Source organism: Cotesia glomerata, linkage group LG6 (genome assembly GCF_020080835.1).
Source record: "Cotesia glomerata isolate CgM1 linkage group LG6, MPM_Cglom_v2.3, whole genome shotgun sequence".
NCBI classification, from domain to species: Eukaryota; Metazoa; Arthropoda; class Insecta; order Hymenoptera; family Braconidae; genus Cotesia; species Cotesia glomerata.
This window is the reverse complement of record NC_058163.1, coordinates 16,948,387-16,965,236: the sequence shown is the minus strand read 5'-3', so window position 1 is coordinate 16,965,236 and position 16,850 is coordinate 16,948,387. Positions and strand designations below refer to the sequence as shown.

The 16,850-nt window shown below is 33.4% G+C and overlaps 2 protein-coding genes and 1 pseudogene across 2 annotated transcripts in view; 2 read left to right on the top strand and 1 right to left on the bottom strand.

The window, feature by feature from the left end:
- The window catches only part of LOC123267761, a gene marked incomplete in the record, with an annotated part of 391,343 nt that overhangs the window by 172,193 nt on the left and 202,300 nt on the right, over positions 1-16,850 (bottom strand).
- On the top strand, positions 767-4,770 carry LOC123268018. Its single transcript, XM_044732898.1, has 2 exons — positions 767-2,659; positions 2,788-4,770. Exons 1-2 carry the CDS (start codon positions 767-769, stop codon positions 4,768-4,770), a joined length of 3,876 nt encoding a protein of 1,291 aa, XP_044588833.1.
- Positions 16,618-16,850, top strand: part of LOC123268017 — a 4,199-nt pseudogene continuing 3,966 nt past the window's right edge.

The window sequence follows — 16,850 nt, the reverse complement described above, 5'->3', positions numbered from 1 at the left end:
ATTCCAATGCTTTACCAATCAGTTAAATGGAGAACCTTATAGTAATAAACATCCGTACTTTGATGACATGTCGAGGCCCAACACGTATGGAACTCTTTGTGAAATCAAAGCGGCGGCAGAATTATTTACATATGAGTTTCAAGTGTACCAACATGGTCATCTAATAGTTGCGTTTGGAGAAGCAACAAATGGAATTAAAAGATTAAGGTTTACTGGGAATTTTAATAAAGGTTACTTTGACGTTTTACTTCCATTGACTGAACCCATCAATAACGGTGTTTTTCAATCAGAAAGTATTGATAACGTTCAAGCATCTTTCACTCAACCATCACTTTCATCAAGGAGAGGACAAAAACGGCGAAAAAGATTTTCAGGTACAATTAGGTCTAAACAACTTAGAAAAGCTGCTTCAAAATATGCGGTAAATCATAAAGAAGTTCAGAGAAAGGCTGTTAAAAAATACAAAAAAAATCATCCTGAGATCCAAAAAAAAGCAGTTCAAACGTATGTTAATAATCATCCTGAAGTTATTAATAAAGCTCAAAAAGATTATCAGACTAGAAATCCGCATGTTAATAAAGCAGCTACAGCTAAATACCATGAAAAAACAACAAGGACTAAATTATTGCCCTGGACTTCTAAGTGTTTATCTGGTTTTAAATACAATTGTCAAATTGATTATTCCAATGACTAAATTGTCAATCTTGGTCCCCGTTCTCCTTGCCAATGGTGTAATGCTTTGAAATGGAAAGATGAGACTCAAGGAATGTGCTGCAGTAGTGGTAAAGTTCAACTTTCTAAGCTTGGCCTCCATCCTGAACCTTTACACAGCTTATTGACTCATCAGGATCCATTGTCAGAACATTTTCTAAAAAATACCCGTAAGTATAATGGATGTTTCCAAATGACATCTTTTGGAGCCAAAGAGGTAAGAGAAGGAAATTTTATGCCAACTTTCAAAGTTCAAGGGCAGGTTTATCACAGAATAGGCAGCTTGATGTCTGAACCTAACCAAAAGCCTTCTTTTCTTCAAATATACTTTGTTGGTGATGAATGTCATGAAAGAGACATCCGTTGTGGAATTTATCCTGGCGTTTATCCGGAATTAGTTCATCAATTGCAGAAGTTGTTATATCAGCATAACAAATATCTTAAGGATTTTAAGGCTGCAATAGATTCAATTCCTAAAAGATCAAAAGACTTCAAAGTAATAATTAATGCTGACAGAAAACCGGCTGGAGAACATAAGGGCCGTTTTAATGCTCCTCAGGCAAAAGAAGTTGCAGTTCTCATTGTCGGACAGGATTTCGAAAAAAGAGACATTGTTCTTCACAGTAGAGACAATAAGTTGATGCGAATTAGTGAAACACACCGCTCATATGATGCTTTACAATATCCTTTGATGTTCTGTTATGGAGAAGATGGCTATCACATCAATATATCTAAGCGTGACGAGACGACTAAACTGCCTCTCGATAAGACAGTATCTGCTTCAGAATTTTACAGCTTTAGGATTATGGAGCGTGAGAATGAAGTGTGCTATTTATTGCGATTCCGCAATCTTTTAAATCAATTTTTAGTTGACATGTACGCAAAAATTGAGACTGAAAGACTTAACTATATTCGTAACAACCAAAAAAAACTGAGAAGTGAGGAATACGTTCACTTGAAAGATGCTTTGTCAAAAAATGATGAACAATTATCAACAATGGGAAAAATGGTTGTGTTGCCTTCTTCTTTTACTGGAGGACCCCGTTACATGCATGAGCGAACTCAAGATGCAATGACCTATGTACGTCATTATGGACGGCCAGATTTATTTATAACATTCACCTGCAATCCTAAGTGGCCGGAAATAACGCAGCTTTTGAGTGAAGGTCAACAGTCTTATGATAGACATGACATCGTAGCGAGGGTTTTCAATGTGAAAGTGAAACATATGATAAAACTTCTTACAGTAGGTCGTATCTTTGGTGACACAAGGTGTCACATGTATACCATAGAATGGCAAAAACGTGGACTCCCTCATGTTCATATTCTATTATGGTTAGAAGAGAAAATGAGACCAGAGTCTATTGACCAAATTATCTGCGCTGAGTTACCTGATCCAGACATAAATCCAGATCTTTATCAAATTATCAAGACAACCATGGTTCACGGTCCATGTGGATCTTTCAACTTAAAATCACCCTGTATGGTTGATGGTAAGTGCACAAAAAATTTCCCAAAGGAATTTTTAAAAGAAACTCAAACAGGAGATGACGGATATCCCAAGTATCGTAGACGATCACCAGCAGACAGAGGAAAAACTTTCAAACTTAACGGAGTTGAAATCGACAACCGATGGATAGTGCCGTATAATCCCGTTCTATCCCATACCTTCGGGACTCATGTTAATGTTGAGAGTTGTAACTCCGTAAAAGCCATAAAATACATCTGTAATTATTTAAATAAAGGATCTGACCAAGCATCGTTTACCGTTCAGGATTTTGATGAGGTGACGAAGTACCAGGCGGGACGTTACATCAGTAGCTCTGAAGCAGTCTGGCGAATATTTCGTTTTCCTATTCATGACAGGTTTCCTTCGGTGATGCATCTTACTGTACATCTTGAAAATGGTCAAAGAATTTATTTTACTGAGCAAGATGTGATTGACAAAGTAATTAATCCAAAAAAAACAACACTAATGGCTTTTTTTGAGCTTTGCCAAGTTGATGACTTTGCAAAAACTCTTTTGTATGTTGAAGTTCCAGCTTATTACGTATGGAAAAATAACCGCTTTGATAGAAGAAAAAAGGTAAGGTTGTTTCAGGTTATTTAGGAGTCAAGAAAGATCAAGTTTTAGGTAGAGTTTATACCGTGCATCCCGGAAATACTGAATGTTATCACCTGCGTCTTCTCCTACATGAGATTCGAGGTCCTACATCATTTTCTGCTTTGAAAACTGTTGATGGAGTGATTCATCCAACATTTCAAGCAGCATGTAGAGCACTTGGTCTTCTAGAAGATTACGCTAATTGGTATCGCACTCTGGATGAAGCTTGCATCTCTGATTCGCCCTACAAGATCCGTGAGCTGTTTGCCATTATGTTAGTTTTTTGTCATGTTGACGACCCATCGAAATTATGGGAGAAATATCGAGATTATTTTTCAGAAGATATTAAGAGAGAGGTAGAACGAGACGGTGGAAATGTTGAGCTGTTACTTGACGTTATTTACAACAAATGTCTCATACTACTTAAAGATATTGTTATATCAATGTCTGGAAAAACACTTCTTCAGTTCGGCCTCCACTCTCCAACCCGAGATGAAAGGTTTATTGTCACTAATCGTCAATATTTGCGTGAATTGGCTTACGACACCATCTATTTAACTAAAGTTGTAGCTGAAAATGTTCCTAAATTAAATCTAGAACAGAGAAAAGTTTACAATGAAATTTTAAATTCGATTATATCTGATTCTGGGCAGTTATATTTTCTTGATGCTCCAGGTGGTACTGGAAAAACGTTTTTAATCAATTTACTGCTTGCGAAAATCAGGAGTGAAAAAAACATCGCTATAGCCGTTGCTTCTTCAGGAATTGCTGCGACTTTGATAGACGGAGGTAAAACAGCTCACTCTGCCTTTAAATTACCTCTCAATTTAGGTTATTCTGAGTCTCCACTTTGTAACATCTCTAAACAGAGTGATATGGCTCATGTGCTGCGAGAAACAAAAATTATTATCTGGGACGAATGCACTATGGCTCACAAAAATGGTATTGAAGCTCTAAACAGATTGCTCAAAGATATTAGAGGTTGCGACCGAATTATGGGAGGAGTAATTGTTCTCTTGGCCGGTGATTTTAGACAAACTTTGCCTGTTGTGCCACGAGGAACACGTGCAGATGAAGTTAAAGCCTGTATTAAGTCATCAATTTTATGGCCTTCGGTCAAAGTTTTATCTTTGACTATCAATATGCGTGTTCATCTTCAGCCAAATTCGAAAGCAGAAGAGTTTTCAAAAATACTGATTGATATAGGTGATGGCCAAATTCCGGAAGAAGACGGAAGAATAAACGTGTCCTATATTAATTGTGAAACTGTCCCAGATTTAATCACCTTGACTGACAAAATATACCCGAATATTGACAAAGCTGGCGATAATTGTAGTTCATGGTTAAAGGAGAGAGCCATCCTCACACCAACCAATGAACAAGTCAATTGTATTAACAACTTTTTGCTGGAGAAACTGCCAACTGAGCAAGTAAGATATGAATCGGTGGACAAAGTACTGGAGGATGAAGCAGCTGTCCACTATCCTGTTGAATTCTTACACACACTCAATCCACCAGGGACACCACCTCATGTTCTTCAACTCAAGATTGGCACTCCAATAATGTTGCTCCGCAATTTAAATCCGCCAAAATTGTGTAATGGTACCAGGCTTCAAGTCAAGGTCTTACACAAAAATGTCATTGAAGCCATGATTTTCACCGGAAAATATGAAGGAGAAACTGTATTCATTCCAAGGATCCCTCTGATTCCATCAGATTACCACTTCGAATTTAAACGTCTGCAATTTCCTGTCAAAGTTTGTTATGCCATGACGATTAACAAGGCACAAGGGCAGAGTTTAAAGATGACTGGTATTGATTCAAGAAATGACTGTTTCTCTCATGGCCAACTATACGTGGCATGCTCAAGAGTAAGTTCACCTGACAGCTTGGTCATTCTTCAACCAATAGGAAAAACCAAGAATGTTGTATATAAAGAAGTTTTAAGTATTTAATTTTCTATTTTTGACTATATTAATAATTTCTTTAAATTAGATCGATAGAATCAGAAAATAAACAGTAATCCAATCAATAAATATTAAAATTTAAAAAAATTTTTGGATCTACCGCTAGAATGGTTTTTAATTCAATTATTTTAAATATTTTATCTATATAATAATTTCTTTTTACTGTTACAAAAGAAATGTTTATCAAGCTTTCAATTTTGTTTAGTGTTAATTGATTGGATACATTTATAGATTGAAAACGAATAGATATAATAAATAATATATTTTAATAGTTTTCAGGTTTATTGTAAAGCTAAAACTATGAACAATGTGTTTTTTGGATTTTAATTTACGTTTCTAATATACAAAATTAGTGATCAAAAAAATTTTAAAACTATGAAAATAATAACAGTATAAAAATAAGAACAATGATAAAATAGAAAATGATAGCAATATGGTAAAAAGTTCATAGTTTTAAATTTATAACCATTGTTCATTTAGAATTAGTTAATAAAAAAGATATAAGTTAAATTACTGTCTTTTTATTTAGCACGACAGAGTATTGATGCCTAGGTTTAAGTTGTTTATATCCAATCTATATTTATATAGATTTGATATGTGTAACAAATTCTAAACTTGATGGCATTGACACTCACGTCGATCCATGGTGTAGGCCTACTGGGGATCCCGCCATGTAAAATAATGGGAAAGCATCGTATGACACAGTACCTCCATGGTGATGTGGAAAGCCGTGTTATTTATTATTTTAACTCATATAAATCGATAAGACCCTAAGTAGTTAAGGGTGTCTTAATTTCGTAAAATCCGTTCATGATAAATAATTAGGCAGCTAGATAACATAATTTAATATTTCTTTCACTTGGCATGTATTTTATGCCACGCGAAGCGGGCGGGTAACGGCTAGTATTTATGATAAACTTATTCGATACTTTATGTACTTCATAGAATTGTTGCCATATAAGATAGCAGCACAGCAGGCGGGAACTTAAAGCCACATGGATATCACCAAAGTTAAACAGCATTGAGCGTGGTTAGTAGTTGGATGGGTGACTACTGGTGTTACAGCCGTACAATTATATGTAATCATTTTTTTTTTATTTTAATTTATTCTAGAGAATTGCGTATGACTCTATCAAGTACTATATCCATAAAATTAAGCAAAATAATTAATTAAAAGTAACAATGGGCTTTCAGCCCGACCATGTCTGATCAGGCCTGATCAGGTCAATTCATGCCTAATCAGGCATGGTCATTTTTCATATCTGATCAGGCCTGAAGACTCATGCCTGTTCATGTCTGATCAGGTCTGATCATTTTTTTCCGGGTCTCGTTAATATTTATTCTCTTTTAAGCTTTAGATTTCCGAGACTCAGAGGGAGGAAAAAAAAAATATGTTGGGAATTTATTTAATCCGAACAAAAACAGTTTCACTGTAAAAAAATCGCGCCAAGTCCACGTTCATAAGACTATTAAGAAAAAAAATTTTTATTTCTTTACAAAAAGATATAAAATAAAAAATTAAAAAATCCAAGTAACCGATATGGTTGTATATGATTTTTGGACATTAAAAAAAATTTTGTTGTAAATTTAAAAATTAAAAGAAACAATTTTGGAACGTATTTAGTGTGCGTGGTTATGAAATATTTCACTTTTTATGAAATTCCTAAAATCTATCTACTAGGACTTTTAAAAAAAATTAAAGTACACAATGACGCACACCAAGTACGTTCCAAAATTGTTTCTTTTAATTTTTAAATTTACAACAAAATTTTTTTTAATGGCCAAAAATCATATACAACCATATCGGTTACTTGGATTTTTTAATTTTTTATTTTATATCTTTTTGTAAAGAAATAAAAATTTTTTTTCTTAAGGGGTTATATACAGTTAGACGGCCGAAAAAAAGTGAATTTTCCAGAATTTTTTCTGAGAAAACTTTTAAATTTATTGATCCAAAAATTTATACACATTTTATGGTATCTTTTAACTGTATTTTAAGACTTAGTACTAGTAAAAATATTTATTTGAAAAAGAGCTACAGCTGATCTCCAGGAGCTCCTCTCAAAAAAGACGTTTTGCGGTGACCACTATATCTCGGAACTGGATCATCTGAAATTAAAAAACCAAACAGATTTCGTTAAAATAATGTTAAATCTAGTAATTAATCGAAGGAATAAGCAAAATAAAATTTTTTGACAAAATGGCGGTTTCTGAAAAAAAAAAAATTGATTTTTCACCGAAATTTCGGCCTTAAATTGTTTATAAAAAAAAAAAAATATTTATCGGAGAGAAAAAATCTTCGATTAATTACTAAAAAATATATTTAAGAAGGTCGTGTTAAAATTTGAGACTAATCGGTTTAGCCGTTATCGAGTAATGTTGGTCACCGACTTTGAAAACACCATTTTGAGAAAAACGCGTTTAAAGTTTGGAATGCACTTTACATGGGATAAAAAATGTTTTTTTTTTAACTTACATGGAGTTGTCTATTCCAGGAGCATATAATACACCCTCCGCCGATTCAGCAGCTTCTAATAACTCAAGCTGATGTTGTCTGCGAGCCATTCTTCCATCTCGGGTGCTCTCACGTGCTCTGAGATCGGAAATGCTTACGCGCTTCTCATCTTCTTTTTCGGTATATGAATGCGCATTGGACCCAAGTGTAATTCCTATTGCATTCATATAATACAATAGTGATGCCATTCCTTCATTAAATATGCCAGCAGCTTTGTATGCAGCAATTTCCACAGTTTTCGAACCGGCTGGAACAATTTTGGGAGAGATTTTCCAAATCAGTTGATTGTAGCTCTTGTTGTTGTTTTGGTTAAAACCACCTACACATCTCTCCAATAAATTCTCACTGCTGAGATCTGTGAAAATCGGATGTATAGCCTCAGCAACATCTTTTGATAATGGCTCATAATTATGTTCGAAAGTGGATAATTGATTGGCAGCTGCAGCCTTCTGCCAGTCGCACCATGATTCTGGTCCTTCCGGGCACTTGTCGTGCTGAGGTTCTTCGTCACTTGAACAATAATGGTAATATGTGGCCCATATAGCATTATACATTTTTTGAAGGGAATCACAATTTCTCCTTATTGCTAAGCCATAATAAACTGTCAACTTATCGATCATCTTTCCAGTAAGTTTGCCTTTTCCACCGAGAGTTTTTTTTTTTGTATTTTTTTTCCTTTTTTGTTTTCAACTGTTTCAACATTTTTGTTGACACAATCTCTGAGTCGCGTGCCCATTCGTTTCTGTACGTGTCCAATACATTCTTTTTTTACAACTTCTTGATCACCATAAGGTGCAGCCTTTAAAATTCCTGAGTACGTTTTGGAGTCACCGTCTCCGATGTAATTTTTGTACATGACTCCAAGTTTTTTCAATGAACGTTGGAACATTTCGATGACTGAATCAACTTTCATTTTCCCAGAAGAACCAGAATGATTTGCAGTGCAAGTATCTTCATGTTCTGCATACCATTCTTTATATTCTTCGGTACTGAGTTTCTTCTTCCAAGTTTCACACTGTTTGCAGTAGGAACTTTTCACAACAATATCTATGATTTTACCAGAATAGTATCCGATCAATGATGTCACACCGTACAAGGAACTAAACCCTCGCTTTTTCCATGTACCATCGCCAGATACAGTTAATTCTGTCGAATCTTCATTGCCTTGATGTTCGGAAGTCAAATGTTTTTCTTCAGTACAAGCCTGTTGAAAAAGTTTTTCGGTGGCTGTTTTTATACTGGAGTGAATATTATCTATTATTAAATCGTAAGTGGGCTGTGATATAAAGGCTCGCATGTCCATTAATCCACAAAATTTTGCTGCACCTTTTAACCCTAATCCGAGGACTCTCATGACAAATAAAAATCGTCTATTTATTTCATAAGAATGCGCGACAGAAGGACTAGAATTGCTGCGAATACTGTAATAAAATTTAAAATGCGATACTCAATAGACGGATCACGTGGAACTGAGATTTCCTCTTGTTCTTTAAATTTTTTCGCCGAAGCACTGAAACTACTTTCAGCCGTTTCAGCTGTTTTTGGATTAAAAACATTTTTACGCTTTTTTGTTCTCGATTTACGTATGTTAAGAGATTTTCTCATTTCTCTGGAAGCCTTCATTTTCACGAAAAATTACACAAAAAAATATGAACAAACTCACAAGTTTACTGCTTGGCTTTGTTGTTTATACTGACTACCACTCTTAAATATTTTCCAGTTTGGGGATAGAAAAATACTAATTTACATTTCAGGTATAGCAAAACACTAACACACTGTTGCTTTACACATCTAAATACATTAGAAGGGAGAATTTACAATAGGTAGGTGCATAAAAGGGATAGCGTTCCAGGTAGGCGCTGCCGCTCCGACTTTGCACTTCCAAGCACTCTGGAACACCTTTTCAAATTTGCTTGTAACTTTGAAAATATTCACCGGAACGATATGAAATTTTCTGTGTGTATTCTTAAATATATGTACATTAAGAAAATAAAATTAAAAAAAAATCGATTTTTTTTTAATTTTAACTGTATATAACCCCTTAATAGTCTTATGAACGTGGACTTGGCGCGAATTTTTTACAATGAAACTGTTTTTGTTCGGATTTCAGTATTTTTTGTAATTATAATAAAAATTGACAATTTTAATTTAATACATTTCCGGTGGCAAACTATCCCCTTTAAGCTATAGTTCATGTGAAAGTTATTCTTGCGCCGCCTGGCGTGTGTAATTGCAAGCTGTCAAATATCTTTTTTTCACTGTAGTTTCCCATCTATTATAAGATTAGCATGCATCCTTATATTATTTAGTCTCTGGCCGTCCGCTTTTTACATAAGAAAAAAGTTAAAATCTAAAAATCAGGGTCGCTATAGTTTGTGCTGATTATTTTTAATAATTTTAAATAGAAATTATAAAGATAATTGATAATAATCAAGTAATACGCGTAATAAAAAGCATGAACTACTATTATAAAATATCATATAAAAAAAAATCAAAATAAATTTGAAAAAAAATTTGTAACCTCAAAAAACCGTTCTGCTTACGGTATATACACACTCGGTAGTCTGGCTTGAGAACGGAACTTGGCGCCAGACTCTATCGAGTCTGTTGATTTAATTGCATTTAAAATAATAAAAGTGTCGAAAATTAATACAAATTATAAATTCAATTTTTTTAATTTATTTCTTCGATATTTATATTATTTGATGCGATTTCAATTGGTATTGTTGTGACCAAAGCATTATAATTACTAAAATATGCAATATAAGTTCGTGTTTCAACACTATCTAAATATCTTGTAAAAATAGCATCTATTGTAGTTTCTGAATTTCTAGTTGGTGTGTTTGGATTATTATACATCAATTATTAATGTATTGCCATCTGAAGTTCTAACATTTATTTACTAAACGATTACATCAATTAATTGCGTGAATTTTTTCTCGATCTCCCTTACTCTCTCTCTCGATCTTTTTCACTTGCTTGCTCCCTACTCTCGCTCCATGGCTATATGCTTTATGCTACGTTCGCCCTTTCTCACTCTTTCTCAATCGGTCTCAATCGCTCTCCCCCTCTTCTTCGAAAAAAACGCTGCACATCTTCGTGACGCTAATATCATTATTATTATTGCGTTTCATCCGTAAAAATTTTATCCTCATGCGCCTAAAGAAGTTTCACTTCAAAAATTTATTTTTATACCTTTTTTTTTAGTTTTCCGAATTTAAAAAAAATAGTAAATATTGAAATTTGGGGATGAGGATAGTTTATGCGATAGAGATGTTTATAAAGAAGACTTACACCAAATTTCAAGTAGTTGAGTTCAGTAGAACTTGAGAAAACGTGGGTATCGTTTTAAAAAAGACAGTTTCAAGAAAAACGCGTTTAAAGTTTTGTCTAAAGTTTCTCGCAGTCTAAGTCACGAAATAATATTTTAGACATACATTTATAAAATCTGCCATTACTGCTTCATACATTGGACCTTCCTCGACTTCGAAATAATCATTTTCGGCGTTTTTTTTTCCCAATCGAGCAGTTCTGGCCTCCTTTGATGCGTGAGATGTTCGTATCTCTGAGCAGTCAATCCGGGCATTGTCTCATCTCACAGTAAATAAATAAGCTTTCGGACCAATTTTCATTCCCATAAGAGTCATCATTTATAAAATAGAAATAAAGCCTTTATTGAATATGCAAACAGCAATAAATATTGCAATTTTAATTACGTGAGACTGTACCCGTGGAGATGTAACCCATACAGTGTTCATAAATATATATGTACACTGATAGAAAAACAATCTTGATTCAAGAAATTTTTTTTCTTCAAAACTTAAACTCTGAAACTAGATATAGATATATTTCTTTCAAGAATTTTTGTCTCTTGGTTCAAGATAGGCGATAACATTGATTCAAGATGTTACCGACTTGTGTTAAGAATGGCTTTTTCTTGAGTCATTAATTTACTTATTTCCAAGAAATAGTTTTTTTCAACTTCCCGCTAAGAAAATCTCAGATTTTCAAAAATCGGGAAGTTATTGGTTTAACCCCGTTTTACAGAAATCGAGTTTTAATCAGATCTCGACGTTTGAAGGTCACAGGAAGCTTACCTGACTATACCCACGAGGGTGTCACTATGTCTGTATGTATGTGTGTGTGTGTGTGTGTGTGTGTGTGTTTGTGTGTGTGTGTGTGTGTGTGTGTGTGTGTATGTGTGTGTATGTAAGTATGTAAACCTCTCATAAATTTTGAATGGCTTGACCGATTCAATCGCGGTTGACGCTATTCAAAAGGGCTTGTCCAAACTTAGATTTTGGATATAATTTGGACCGATTTGGACCAATAGATTTCGAGAAATCTAAAAAAAACTGTAAAGAAAAATTTTTTTAAAAGTGGTTTTTTTGGATTAACTTTCGAACGGCTTTATTGATCAACTTCCAAAACTAATCAACTCTTAACCTTGAAAAACTACGTCGATCGCCGCTAATTCGGTCAAAATCGGTTGATTCATTCGAGAGATATCGTGCAGGAAAGAAAACCCAAAAAAGTGTTTTTTCGGAATTACTCCGAAATTTCTAGTTTGATCAATTGAAACTGTTTTAAAGATTTTTTAAAAAGTTTAAAAAACTGAGTCGAATACCGCCAACCGCGTAGAAATTGGTTCATTCATTCAAAAGTTATTGCGGTTCGAAAACTCAAAAAATAGTGTTTTATCAAACTTTTATTAAACTTCTGAGCTCGAAGAGTTCAAAAGTATAGAAACGTTATCTGTTTGAGCTCGGAGAGCTCAAAACAACACATAAGCTGTATTTTTGAGCTCGAAGAGCGCTCAAAAACGGCATAAGTGCAATTTTAAGCATCCAGATATGGAATTAGCGGGAAGTCGCAGGGATGGCCTTCAGGGTCAATCGTTTTCCTAATTTTTTGGTATAACAATTAAAGACTATTTGGTTTTTGAAATATACTTTGATGAATTATTTTAAGTTTTTCAAACGATAGTGTTATTTTAATTGAAAAACTTGAATGTATCGATTGGAGATAATATAGCTCTTAAGCCAAAAAAATCTAAATCAAGACAAGAAATTCTTGAAGTAAAATAATCATTTGTCTTCCAAAATAAATTCTTAGATCAAGAAAATATCTCTTGAGTCAACATAAATTTTCTATCAGTGTATCCACTAATATATACTTTTTTATTGTAATATAAAGCTGTAATATAAAGAGCTGTAAACATTTAGGTATTTATATTGATAGTTGTTTAAAGTGGGATATACATAATCAGGAGATCGTTAAAAAAGTCAAATATTTCCAATTTCTTGTGTACAAACTAAGTCTTTTTATGGAACGTAAAGTATTAAAAATGCTGTACCATTCTCTATTTGAAAGTGCCATTAACCACAGTACTATAGCTTGGGGTGGTGCGTATGAGAATTTTATCAAGCCACTTTTTACTATACAAGAAAAAATATTAAAAAATATAAGAATAGAGTATGTTACATTCTGGAAAATCCAGTTAATGTTTTTATTTTATAACCAGGTTGGTGTCGTTGGGACGTCGACAGACCCCATGTGCGCCGTCACAAAATAGCCTCCTACTATAATTTTTAATTTTTATTAATAAATGATTTCTTGCTGATTATTGGCCCCTAAGACTCTAATGACAGCAGACGTCGTTCCTCCAGTGAGTTTTTGGTTCCTTGGCACCTTCTGAACGGCCCAATGGATTATTTTCCAAAATATCGGATAAATATTAGACAGGGGAAAGAGAGGATCTCGTAGGCTCTCGGTTTAAATAACTATTACTGGTTGAGTCTTATAGTTATTTAATTAGTTAATTATTTATAGGCGGATTCTAGGCAGCGGAGCAGAGCTCCGTGCACTAGAAGATCCAGCTATAGACTGGTTAGTTATTTAATATAAGTAATATAATTTTTCTCCGTCAGCCATTGTCTATCTTCGGTTGCATCTTGAGAACGTCGTCGAGGCCCAGGTCACATGCTGACGCATGTGTTTTGGCCACCCGCAAGTCCCGACAACTTTATATCTTTTATAATTTCTAAATACTCAATAAATTAATTTAATTAATTTTCATTAGGAATTTGACGAGAACGTCACACCTCCCGACCTAAGAAAGTCGCAGGGCTTAACAAGAAAAGCGGTGCGAGTTACCAAAAATTACCAATTGTTCGATTTCAAATTTCTAACTATTGCAAGCCCGAGATACAACCAACAGCTGGCACGTCTTATAGTCTATGTGGAACATAATATTTAAGTACATATTTCAGCAATAGATTACAATTTCAATTAAATATAAATTCTCAAGGTAATCGCTTATAGATTATGCGATAATCGCAGGCATAAGCGTTGATATCCAACGATAGATGTCCCAAACAATTGTAGTGGATTTCTCATCGGGTCTAGGCTTCCATTCTGAACCAGTGAGAAAATTGATGAGTCTAACCTGGTCCCCAATTAAACCAATTCCCAGTAGGTTTACCGTTACGTTAAATTTACAATTAATATTTATCTGAATAATACATAAGCCAGCAGTTATTAAAATTGTTTGCTTAGAAAAACAAAACTGCAGGGATTTATAGAGCAGTTTGTAGAAGTTTTAATTATCAGTACCCTAATTTTATCCAGGGGTACTGCCAATCTTGGTTCCAGAATATTTTTACATAATTCTAACCTTTTTGTACGATTTTGAGAACCTTTTCAATTGAATGTAGACGACCGATTAAAATTTTTAAGCTTCTTGCGCTATTATTTGAATAATTGTCATTATATGAACAAAATAACGTTCCATTATGAAAATTCTGATTGACATTATCAGATTTACTCGATTTTAGGTGTCTCCTATAAGCTTGATTGCTTTCTTTTGAAATAATCAGTAAAGGCGAATAAAATTTCGGTCCCAACTATCGAGTATTCGCTCCGAGGGGAACCACGCGTAGCGCTGCCCGTGGCAAAAAAAATAACTTCACTACCAGTTTTATTGTATGTAAACACTGGGATTTAAGATAAAAAAATTATTATTTAAATAATTATTATTTATAAGTATAAAAATTTCACTTACAAGCGACAGTTAATTAATCATTAATTAATAAAAAAAAATAAGGCGGAGAAATAAAATTTTTTATTCGAAAAATGAACGATTAAAAGATGGATTAACCTGCTGTGGATAAATTTTTAATATGAATAAAATAATAAAAGTTGGATTTGAAAAAATAACTCATTCTATTGACTTCCACAAACAAAAAATTATAAATGGAAAAAAGTTGAGTGAAGACAATGTTGTAGATGTAGAAGAGTTAAGAGTTCAAAATCAACCTGTAAAAATAAAAGCAAAAATAATTAGACAGACCAATACTACAGAACCTCCATACCAAGTTGAGTTAAAGGTAAGTAGACTCATCATATTTTAAAATGAAAATTTAATAACACATTAATAACAATAAGATTCATCCTATCAGTTAAATGCAGCTAGACACGTCATAAACAGAAGTTGCACTTGTGTATCCCAAGCATGTGCGCAATGTAAACATATTTACGCACTAATATATTATATAAATAAAGATACTGGTGAATCGAAGACATCTGAAGAACAAAGTTGGGGTAAACCATCATCAAGTCAACTCGCCAAAGAAATTTTTGCAAAACCACTGATTATTACTGATGAATTTAGTTTAAAAAAGATTTATGGGCCTGTTTACGACGTTCAGTCGTCAGAACTAGAAGAAATTAATTGTTCGTTTCAATATGTTTTAAAATTTGAAAAAGACTTTGCAATGACAACATCTGCTAGAATGTTTATTGAAGATGTATGTGACAATGCTGTAGATTATGTGCAAAAAACAATTGTCCAAAAAGTCATCGTCAATTTACTCCAAAAATCAAAAAAAATTAAGCTTTATTCACACAATATAATTTTTAAGGATGTTCAACTCTATAATTTTTATAATTGTTACGTGAAGTTGTATGAGTATCAAATATTGAATTTATGTTTAAATACTGTAAAGCAGAGTGCATCGCCAGAGTGGTTTTCTTCAAGAAAGTATCGAATAAGTGCTTCACAAAAAGCTCATTCAATTAAAACGAATAAAAAAAAAGACAGTGAAGCTTTAGCTGATAACTTAGTGAATACTCAAAACCGACAACAAAAGCAATGGGTATGGTGTAAAATGAAAAAAAAAAGGCCGTGGAAGCATATATAAAACAGTTTGATGTTGACGTTGTATCCATTGGCGTATTTGTCAAGCCACTTCAATCATGGTTGTGTGCTAGTGTTGACGGAATTGTTATTAAAAATGACGAAGTTATTAAAATTTTAGAAATTAAGTGTCCTTCTACGTGTGCATCAAAACCTGTATTTGATGAAAAAGAAAAAAAATTTAACGTAAAATATTTAGAATTAAAAGAAAATGAGGCTAGTCTCAAGAAAAGTCATGTTTATTATACTCAGTGTCAAGTCCAAATGTATGTTGTTGGTTTAAATTTATGTGATTTATTTATCTGGTCACCAAAGGGTAGTTATGTAGTTACTTTAAAAAGAGACGAAAAATTTTTAGCTAATCTTATTCCAAAGCTAAAGCTTTTTTATTTTAATTATTATTTAAAGGTCCTAGTAGAAAATCAAAAAGAAAATATTTAAATTATTTATAAAAACTTTATACTTTTATTAATTGATTATTGAAAGTTGCAATGTGTATCATACTTGTCACTATAAAATATAATAATAAAGTATTTGATAAATTTTAAGATGATATTGAGTTGTTTAAATTAATTTTTATTTCTTTTCCGTAATAATTGTACTGATAAATTGATCTTCTGATTCCTTTTCTTCATTTACTTTAATTATTGGTGGTTGTAAATTAACTAAAACGCAGCACATAAACACTATAGCATCACTGTAAGGCAATAAGTCAATAGTAAACTTATCAACAATTTTATACGTTCGAATCCTTTGCATAACTCTTTCAATATGAATTCTTACACTTGCAACTTGATATGTTTCTTGTACTTGTTCCGCTGTGAATGTTTTATTATATAAAAACGGTGGCATAACCATTAGTATTCCTTTACCATCTTCGTCGAGAACAGTCTTAATTTGGGGGAATCCTTTATCAGCGAGTACCAAGTCACCAGGTTCAAGCAAATCCAAAAAACCACAAGTACTTGTTATTTGCGAATCGGTAGATTTACCACCATAGCAGCGTGAAATGAAAGAGATGTAGCCAGATGGAGTACAACCGACTAAAACTTTTAAGCGGAATCCTTTTTTGTATCTAGAATAAAACTGGACTCGGTGTTTGATTTTTTGACGGCTGTTCAACATGGAACTCAGTACAATCAATGATAACTCGGCAATTTTTGTAAGATTCCTTGAAAACATCGGGCATCATTGCACGAATGGTTTCCACTTGATGGCCATGAAGCAAAATCTTTACACGAACCAGCTAAATACACTAGCGTGTCAGTAAAAATCGTAGATATTGTAGTTCGAGGTAGCTTGAATAATGCACCTAATGCTGTGAATGTTAATCCAGTTCTCATTTTCATTAAAAAA